The sequence below is a fragment of the Poecilia latipinna genome, unplaced genomic scaffold, assembly GCF_001443285.1.
Source record: "Poecilia latipinna isolate Pla-1442-1.1 unplaced genomic scaffold, P_latipinna-1.0 Scaffold92, whole genome shotgun sequence".
NCBI lineage: Eukaryota > Metazoa > Chordata > Actinopteri > Cyprinodontiformes > Poeciliidae > Poecilia > Poecilia latipinna.
In genome coordinates, this window is record NW_015112708.1 from 316,293 (window position 1) to 325,448 (window position 9,156).

The 9,156-nt window shown below is 43.4% G+C and overlaps 4 protein-coding genes across 7 annotated transcripts in view; 3 read left to right on the plus strand and 1 right to left on the minus strand.

The window, feature by feature from the left end:
* Positions 1-5,901, plus strand: part of dhx57 (DEAH (Asp-Glu-Ala-Asp/His) box polypeptide 57) — a 14,532-nt gene extending 8,631 nt beyond the window's left edge. For all 3 annotated transcript variants that reach the window (XM_015024466.1, XM_015024475.1, XM_015024471.1), the window contains 18 exons: positions 452-573; positions 644-839; positions 1,010-1,134; positions 1,230-1,363; positions 1,441-1,495; positions 1,850-2,055; positions 2,126-2,242; positions 2,342-2,438; positions 2,873-3,046; positions 3,136-3,336; positions 3,425-3,701; positions 3,830-3,925; positions 4,137-4,220; positions 4,310-4,447; positions 4,540-4,614; positions 4,701-4,835; positions 4,916-5,116; positions 5,202-5,901. In XM_015024466.1, the coding sequence (XP_014879952.1) occupies positions 452-573; positions 644-839; positions 1,010-1,134; positions 1,230-1,363; positions 1,441-1,495; positions 1,850-2,055; positions 2,126-2,242; positions 2,342-2,438; positions 2,873-3,046; positions 3,136-3,336; positions 3,425-3,701; positions 3,830-3,925; positions 4,137-4,220; positions 4,310-4,447; positions 4,540-4,614; positions 4,701-4,835; positions 4,916-5,116; positions 5,202-5,345 (2,577 nt within the window). In that variant the 3' untranslated portion in view covers positions 5,346-5,901. The remainder of the gene's footprint in view (positions 1-451; positions 574-643; positions 840-1,009; positions 1,135-1,229; positions 1,364-1,440; positions 1,496-1,849; positions 2,056-2,125; positions 2,243-2,341; positions 2,439-2,872; positions 3,047-3,135; positions 3,337-3,424; positions 3,702-3,829; positions 3,926-4,136; positions 4,221-4,309; positions 4,448-4,539; positions 4,615-4,700; positions 4,836-4,915; positions 5,117-5,201) is intronic.
* Positions 5,902-6,322: 421 nt separating this feature from the next.
* Positions 6,323-6,856, plus strand: smkr1 (small lysine rich protein 1; the record flags this gene model as incomplete). Its single annotated transcript, XM_015024156.1, has 1 exon — positions 6,323-6,856. A coding segment is annotated over one exon (291 nt), but the record flags the coding sequence as incomplete, so codon positions are not given.
* stmp1 (short transmembrane mitochondrial protein 1) lies at positions 6,693-8,226 on the minus strand. The gene is made up of 3 exons (XM_015024501.1): positions 8,080-8,226; positions 7,380-7,433; positions 6,693-7,227 (listed from the first exon to the last, which is right to left on the minus strand). The coding sequence occupies exons 1-3, from the start codon at positions 8,092-8,094 to the stop codon at positions 7,156-7,158; spliced, it is 141 nt and encodes a 46-aa protein (XP_014879987.1). The 5' UTR covers positions 8,095-8,226; the 3' UTR covers positions 6,693-7,155.
* Positions 8,227-8,323: 97 nt separating this feature from the next.
* The window catches only part of LOC106941445 (dynamin-1-like protein), an 18,838-nt gene continuing 18,005 nt past the window's right edge, over positions 8,324-9,156 (plus strand). For both annotated transcript variants that reach the window (XM_015024484.1, XM_015024489.1), the window contains exons 1-2: positions 8,324-8,523; positions 8,878-9,019. In XM_015024484.1, coding sequence (XP_014879970.1) covers positions 8,422-8,523; positions 8,878-9,019 — 244 coding nt within the window. In that variant the 5' untranslated portion in view covers positions 8,324-8,421. The remainder of the gene's footprint in view (positions 8,524-8,877; positions 9,020-9,156) is intronic.

A 9,156-nucleotide genomic window follows, 5' to 3' on the forward strand; every position in this document is an offset into this window, starting at 1 on the left:
TTTATTTTTTTTGCTTTTTTTTTTCCAAATTTTGTTTTTTTTTTTTTTTTTTTTTTTTTTTTTTTGCTTTTTCAAATTCTAATGTTTTTTTCTCCAAACTTTTAATTTTTTCCCCTCCATTTTCTGAAAGTTTCTCTTCAAATTACAATGTTTATTGTTTTTTCTGCAAATGTTTGCATTTTTTCTTCTTCTCCAAATTGTGACTTTTTTTCTAATTCTGGTGTTTTTTTCCCCCCTCCAATTTTTGACATCTTTTTCTCCAGCTTCTAAGTTTTTTTCTCCAAATGTTGATGTTTTTTTCTCCAGATTTTGACTTTTTTCTCTCTCTCCAAATTCTGACTTTAAACTCAGATTTCTGACTTTAATCTCAGAAGGCCGGATCTCAGTATTCTGATTTTTTTCTCCTCCTCAGAATTCTAGCTTTTAGACGTGTGTTTCTCCTTCATTCCAGTCTTCCAGGCGCTTTAAGTCTATGATGGAGCAGAGGAGGAACCTCCCGGCTTGGCAGGAGAAAGAGAACATCCTGGATGAGTTGGACAGCTGCCAGGTTCTGGTGATCAGCGGGATGACCGGGTAAGGCGATGCTCTTCAGCTGTCGTGTTTCTGTTCTCTGTGCATTTTTAAAACGTCTCCTTCTTTCCAGGTGCGGTAAGACCACTCAGATTCCTCAGTTCATCCTGGACTCCTCTTTGGCCGGTCCCACCAGACAGGTGGCCAACATCATCTGCACCCAGCCTCGGCGGATTTCTGCCATCTCTGTGGCTCAGAGAGTCGCACAGGAGCGGGCCGAGTGTCTGGGGAACTCTGTGGGCTACCAGATTCGCCTGGAGAGCGTCAGGGTATGCACATATCCTGGTTTATATTCCATTAGTAGGTGCATGTGCAGGATTTTAACATTTCATGACGTTTAACCTCATTTCAAACTCTGATTACATGCAGAGGAAACCCAAATGTGGATACCTTCCACCGTGCAGAGAAGATAAATCTCTTTCTTTCCTACATTTTCCAGACGTCGGCCACCCGGCTGCTGTACTGCACCACAGGCGTTCTGCTCAGAAGACTGGAGGGCGACGCAGACCTGAGAGGAGTGTCGCACGTTATTGTGGATGAGGTGCATGAGCGGACAGAGGAGAGGTCAGCTTACTGAACTCAGATGAATGTTCTACCCTGTGCAGAGTCTTCATGTTTTCTTTACGTCTTCTGTTGTTTCTTTTTTTTTTTCCACACAGCGACTTCCTGCTGTTGGTGCTTAAGGACCTTATTACAAAGAGGCAAGACCTGAAGATTATTCTAATGAGTGCCACTCTCAATGCCAACCTCTTCTCAGAGTATTTCTACAACTGTCCTACTATCCATATACCCGGTACGGACTCTGGTCCACAGTGCATAACTTGAATGTGGAACTTTAATGTGTCTAATCTAAATGTTCCTCTCCTCCAGGTCGTACATTCCCTGTTGATCAGTTTTTTCTTGAAGATGCCATTGCTAAAACTGGGTAATAATCTTCACTTTTCTTCTAGCTAAATAGTCTAGAAAAGCCTGGCATTTGATTTGAGATTTTCCAGGTCTGGATGAAATGAAATGTTTGAATTTTCACATTTTACTCTTTATTCCATTTGTCTTCCTTTCTTGGTTTCTGTCTTTGTTTCTTTCTCTGTTTTTCTTTCCATTGTCTGACTTTTACTTTCTCTTTTTTTCTGTTTTTTTCTGTCATTCATTCATTCATTCTCTTTTTATTTCCTGTCTTTTTTTCTTGTTTTCTCCTTTATTTGTCTGTTTGTATTATCTGTCCATCCATTGCTCCATCTGACCTCTGCCCCCTAATCCTTTGTTTCATTTATGTTTCCAGCTACGTCATAGAAGATGGCAGCCCTTTCATGCGCTCAGGAAAACAGAACTCGTCTTCCGCAAGCACCCGAGGAGGCGTGAGGGACGCGGTGGACGACTTGGGCGACGACGTGTGGAATTTCATGTCTTTCTGCAAGAAAGATTTTGTTAAAGATTCGATCCCAGACCAGCAGCTCAGCCTGCAGGAGCTCACCGTTAGATACAAAGGTGAGTTTAGCAGAAATTGTTCAGCTTCTAGGTTCTGTCAGGGTGTTAATGATCCACTTTGCTCCTACAGACACAAAGAAATCTGTCCTTAAAACTATCGCTGCCATGGACCTGGACAAGATCAACATGGACTTGGTGGAGAGCCTGCTGGAGTGGATAGTGGACGGACAACACAACTACCCACCAGGTCAGAGTTTTTCAGAGCCAGTCAGGACACTTTGTGCTGCTCTTTGTAAAACGGTGACATTCTTAATATTTTAAACAACTTTTATTGGTTTGATTGCAGGTGCTGTGTTGGTGTTTATGCCAGGCCTCGCTGAGATTAAGATGCTTTACGAGCAGCTGCAATCCAACAGGATATTCAACAACAGACGCGCCACCAGGTTTGGGATCTTTATTACCTTTTTTTTTTTTTTTTTTTAAAATGCAATTTTTTTTTTTTTTTTTTTTTTTAAGTGAGCTTTACAGAAACAGAACATTTACCGACATTAAATCCTGCTGTTTGTGCAGCAAAATAATTTTTGGATGTTTAGTCAGTGGGCAAAATTATTGTCTTTAAGAAAAATGGCAAGAATCCCTTAAAATAAACATAAACATTTACTTAAAACTCATTCTCTTTTTTAAGTTAAGAATTTAGAGTAGTACTCAGTTTAAGATGATCGCTCCAGCAATGAAAGATTCACTTATTCTAAGGCTTTTTGCACATCCTGTGAATTCACTGAATTACATGATTCTCCGTTTTATAAAAGATCCACGATGTTCAGTTTTTGTGTTTGTCGCGCACACACACACACACACACACACACACACACACTAGATGCGTTGTCTACCCTCTCCACTCCACCCTGTCCAACGAGGAGCAGCAGGCCGTCTTCAGCCGCCCCCCCGAGGGCGTCACCAAGATCATCATCTCCACCAACATCGCGGAGACCTCGGTAACCATCGACGACGTGGTTTACGTCATCGACTCTGGAAAGATGAAGGAAAAGAGGTGGGGTTAGATTAGATTAAACAGATGAATCCTTTTTTTTTTAAAAACGGTTTTGAGACGAGTCCGCGTTGCGCTGCCTGTTCTCTCAGGTATGATGCTTCCAAGAGCATGGAGAGCCTGGAGGACTCATGGGTGTCCCGGGCCAACGCACTGCAGAGGAAAGGTCGAGCGGGCCGAGTGGCCTCTGGGGTTTGCTTCCACCTCTTCACCAGCCACTGCTTCCGCCACCAGCTGGCTGAGCAGCAGCTGCCCGAGATCCAGAGAGTTCCCCTGGAGCAGCTCTGCCTCCGGTCCGTCCGTCTGCTTCCCGGTTTTACTCCTTTTGTTAAAGCGGAGTTTTTAAATTCTAACTCGCATTTCCTGCTCTTTCCGTGACAGAATTAAGATCCTGGACTTGTTCGCCGAGCAGCAGCTGGAGTCCGTCTTCTCTCGGCTCATCGAGCCGCCGGCCGAGGGGAGCCAGGACGCAGCCAGGCAGCGCCTCCAGGACCTGGGAGCTCTGACCCCGGACGAGAAGCTGACCCCGCTGGGCTACCACCTGGCCTGCCTGCCCGTCGACGTGCGCATCGGGAAACTCATGCTGTTCGGCGCCATCTTCCGCTGCCTCGACCCGGCGCTCACCATCGCAGCCAGTCTGGCCTTTAAATCACCGTTTGTAAGCAGGATTTTCTTTACGATGTGAATCACAACTACGTGGAGCTAATCTCTAATATGAAAAAAAAAACAAAAAAACAATTCAACATCCTGATTCCTGAAGACTTTGTGCATTTGGGCTATTTCCAGGTGTCACCTTGGGATAAGAGAGAGGAAGCCAGTGAGAAGAAACTTGGCTTTGCAGTGGCTAACAGTGACCATCTGGCTTTGTTACAGGCATACAAGGTACTGACTTTTTTTTTTTTTTCTACGAAGTATGAATGGCATTACACAGTCTAATTACCTTTCCCACCATTTGTGTTTTAAATCTGCTGCTTCTGTGTAAAAAAGCAATCAACTGTCTTATGATGCAGCAACAACATAGGATAGAAATATCTGGGAATGTGAGTTTTGGAACGGTATAGATTGTGCAACGGATCCTCTCCCTCCTCGGCAGGGTTGGTGCTGCGCTGCAAAGAGCGGTAACCAGGCCGGCTTCCGCTACTGTAGGGAGAACTTCCTGTCCTGGCGCAGTTTACAGGTCAGAAATCACAAACTTCTTAGATAAAAGTTTGGGATCGTGTTGTGAAATAAACTCTTTAAAGATCTTAAACTTTGCTCCCTTTCCAGGAGATCGCCAGCCTGAAGAGGCAGTTTGCGGAGCTGCTGTCAGACATCGGCTTCATTAAAGAGGGATTGAGGGCCAGGGTTATTGAACGCTTATCCTCACAGGGAGCGGATGGTGTTTTGGAGGCTACTGGGCCTGAGGTGAGTCACACACACACACACACACTGAATCCATCGTTTTGCTTTAAATGTGAAGAACACCTCTTTGAAATTTGTCATATTTTGCTTCCCAGGCCAACCTTAACTCAGAAAACATCCGCCTGATGTCTGCAATGCTGTGCGCAGCTCTCTATCCAAACGTGGTCCAGGTGATTGTCCTTCGATGTTTCCTGCTCCCAATAGTTTTAAAAAGGTTCTTTTATGAGCTGAAGCTCGATGTTTTCGGTCGATCCAGGTTCGAGCTCCTCAGGGGAATTACAAGATGACCAGCAAGGGCGCCATGAAGATGCAACCGAAAGCCAACGAGCTGCGCTTCATGACAAAGAGCGACGGCTGCGTCCACATCCACCCCTCGTCCGTCAACTACACGGTACGCTTGAGCCGCAGGGAACCACTGAGGTCGGCTCAGACAAAAAAAAAAAAAAAAAACGTGATTCTTTCAACTCTCAGGTGCGCCATTTCGGCAGCCCCTACCTGGTTTACCACGAGAAGGTGAAGACGAGCCGCGTCTTCATCAGAGACTGCAGCATGGTGTGCGTCTACCCACTGGTGCTGTTCGGAGGCGGTCAGGTCAACGTGGAGCTCCACAAAGGGGAGTTCGTCATCTCTCTGGACGACGGCTGGATCCGGTTCGCAGCAGCGTCTCATCAGGTCGGACAAACTGTTACGAATTAAATAAAATAACTTGATCCCAAATTCTTGAGAATACCAACCTGTGTGTGTGTGTGTTTTCCAGGTGGCTGAGCTGGTAAAGGAGCTGCGCTGGGAGCTGGACCAGCTGCTGGAAGACAAAATCAGGAACCCGAGCATGGACCTGTGCAGCTGCCCCCGAGGTTCCCGCATCATCCGCATGATCGTCCACCTCATAACCACCCAGTAAGGCCCCGGCGGAGCGCCGCATGATCCGTTTACCCTGAAGGGCTAAAACATGTGGAGCTCTGCTATTGACTGTAATTGAATCTCCAGCTCTATGCAGACGACGAAGTCGTATTTTTGATATCTCGTTTTGTGTATCGATTCCAAACCGTTACCACACATGCACTAAAGCACACGTGCACTTGATGTCAGATGATCTCTCGAAGTGGTCACTGTAGTTGGGGTTGTGTGTGTCACAACTTGAGCGTTTTCTCGGGTCCATATTGGATTTTTTTTCTTTTTTTTCTTTTTCAATTCTGAAGTGACTGCATGCAAATGTGTATTTATTTGAAATGCATGGTTGATTGAGATCCAAGAGCTGCTGCATGGTGTTCAGATATTTTCCAATATGCCGAATGTATTTTTCTGTTGAAATGATGTCAAAACTACACTTCAACAATGTGAACGGAAGGGCTACAGAGACGGGTCGTGACCTACGCCGCCAAAGAAAGCCATCATCTTTCAAATGACAAAACCCCACTTCACAGTGCCCTGCAAATAAAACTGAAAGTAATGCCTGGTTTCAGTATATTCTTTGTCTTAAAATGCAAATTTTTCTACTACTTTTCACTTCAGTTGATGCATTTTCAATTGTTAAGACTTTGTAATGAGGTTAGAGTGGCGCTGCGAGTTGGGGTGGGAGGTTTGCCGTCTCTTGGATTCAGTGAAGAAATGTAGAGGTCTGTGAGAAAGGCCAGTCGCTTCATTCAGTCCAGGGTCTGCGGTCTCCATGACAACAGGTTGTAAACAAGCGGAGTATCACCATCTCACCATTTGGTTGCCACTCCGAACCGTGCCAAGACAACCACTGGTAAGAATTATTTTAGTTTTTTTTTTTACCTCTATACTTTTAACTTATTTTCTTATTCATCTTATATGTGATGTCTCTTCCAGAAATGTAAAATATCTTCTGCTATGGCAAAGTATTCAAAGTTATTTTAAAAAGCCTATAGGTATACCTGTCAATCATATATTAAGAACAATTACTTTTTATTTTCTAGCAAATCGAAGTCTGCCAAGACGACCAGGAGTCCAAAAACACTAAAAAAGAAACCTTCTTCCAAATGCAACAAGATGGAGGAGAACATCCTCAGCCGTGCAGCCATGGAGAACCTCTACTACATGTCCCACAATGCACCAGACTGTCTGGAGTGCAGAGGGTTTGGGTGGCCAAATTCCCAAAAGAAGGGAACAAAACAGAAGAGAAGACAGATAAGATCTGCCAAACATTAAAGGGTTATAGCGCCATCTGTTGAAAGAGCATTTTTAGTGCAAGAGTTGATGCTCAAAGGAATGAGATGATGTTTTAATGTCATTTTCTGTAACTTTATTGTAGGCTTGAGGAATGAGAACAATGTTTGTGAAGGTGTAGCAAAATGTTTGGCAGTTACTAAAAATTCAGACTGTAGTTAAATTATGTTGTACATCTCAATGCACTTTAAACATTATCATCACACTGCATTATACAAAAAAAAACAAAAAAAAACAGGCGACCAGTGCTGGCAAATCAGACTTTAAAGTGATCCCACCAGTTAGCTGCATTATTCGTTAAATCAAGTTTCTAGGCAATTTACCCAAGGAGGAAAACTTCAATGGGAACAAGGATTTACTACAGAGGAGGGAAACAAATACTGCTTCTGGAACTGCTTATGCTTTTACTCATATCAAATAATCCTGCAGCGAATGCACACACACCCCTGAGCCAATATAACCCTGTGGATAAATAATCTCTGCAGAAGATGTCTCCTCTTCCTTGAAGCACAGTCCAGCTTTGCTCACTCTGGGGGCTTCTTCTTGGCCTCCACGTCCTTCTTAAAAGCTTCGATTTTCTTGGCTATGTTGGGAACCTACAGGGGTCAGAATCTAGGTTAATATTGGCAACAGAACATTTAAATAGAAATAGCAATTAGCAAAAAAAGAGAAACATTAGTTTTTTGTTTTTTTCAGTATAAGCAGTCTGGAAATGTAATTTTTAATGAAACAAATAAACATAACTTACTTCATAATTTTGAGCAAGGTACATCCCCACGACATTCCCCAAAGTGAAGCCAGCCTGTAAACAAAGAAGTAGAGCTGTTATTCATTTCCATGTTGGGTAATTCAAAACACATAGTCGCTGCTTTTGGAGGATGTCTGCTCACGTTACTGTCTACAGTAGAAAAATAAAAGGCATAATAGAAAACAGTTTTTACACAGAAAGACTTTGTTACACCAACTTTGTAAAGCAAACTGTCTTGTAATTGTAGCTTTTTTCCCCCCTTCAGATCAAGAACATTCACCTTGCGCTGACAAAATTTCCAACTGATTAATAAACTGACAATATATCCACTAAACTAGACATAATTCACAAATGATAATTTAGCTTCAAACGAAAATTAAGTCGTATTAATGGGGTGTCAATTTTTCACATTTTCAATGTTTTTTACTCTTAATCTTTTACAATATATACCTAACTTGCTGCCATTTTAAAAAGTTAATTTACTGGTCTTTCAGATTATCTAAATCTATTTATGGCATACATATTGCTAGTAGCATACATATTTGACAAACTAATTCAATCCTATAAAGACAGAATCTCGGGTATTTTCTCATGATTGCCTTTTAACTTTTAACAGATATCTCATTAGCATGTATCGCTAACAGTTACCATTTAAGCAACTTGGCAAAACTATGGATGTCGTCATGAAAATATAACTCACCAAAAACTGCAACATGATGACTTAAATAAACTTATTGAAGTTCTGCTCCCGTTACATAAACTTTGTAGTTAAAAGCAGGTCGGTGCTTCAAAGTTAAATGATCCAAACCAGCTAGCTAACGAAGCTAGCCGTCCAACAACAGAAGTGTACGCATGCGCTTCGGCGTTTTCGTCCTGAGCAGCTGACTTGTAGTCTTTTCCTTTCAGCTGCTCCCGGTCGAAGAAACTGCAACTCCCAGCTCCACCCGGTCTCCGTTGTTGCAATGGTGGTTCCGGGGGGACATTGAATGACTTTGGCTCCATCTCGATATAGAGTCTCTTTAAAACCCATTAACCAGCGAACATGGAGGCTCTTATCCCCGTGATAAACAAGCTGCAGGATGTGTTCAACACCGTGGGGGCCGATATCATCCAGCTGCCGCAGATTGCAGTGGTGGGGACTCAGGTAAAAAGCTGTGCCTGTGAGCATTTGGTGATAGCAGCTGTCATGCTAGTCGTAGCCCTGCAACCTTGCTTCAAACATGCATGAATGAAGCGGAAGCACCGATATTACAGTGTCTGATTTAATTGCACTTTTATATCCTTGAAATAAGTGAGACTTGACAAAATAGTTATGATGTAACAGCTTTTATTGGAGCTGATGCACATGATAAAATCTGCACACTGGTAAATGTTATCAGCCCACATTCTTAAATTAGCCCCAGTTATCTAAAAGCAGGTCGGTTCCTGAGTGCAAACACCCCAGCCTGGCTGAATGTTTCCATATCGGGCTGTGTTTATAATGTCGTCTTGTCTCCAGAGCAGTGGAAAGAGCTCTGTGCTGGAGAGCCTGGTGGGCAGGGACCTGCTGCCCCGTGGGACTGGCATTGTAACCAGGCGGCCCCTCATCCTTCAGCTGGTCCACGTAGATCCTGGAGACGGCCGGAAAAATGAGGACGGAGGTGGGTGCCTGCAGGAAATGCACATCTTTGCTTGACATGTGTGGTGTCCAGCAGTGGGGAGCCAGACTTTTAAAGTTGGAGGGAGGGGGGGATAAAATTTACGTGCGCACATATATATATATATATATATATATATA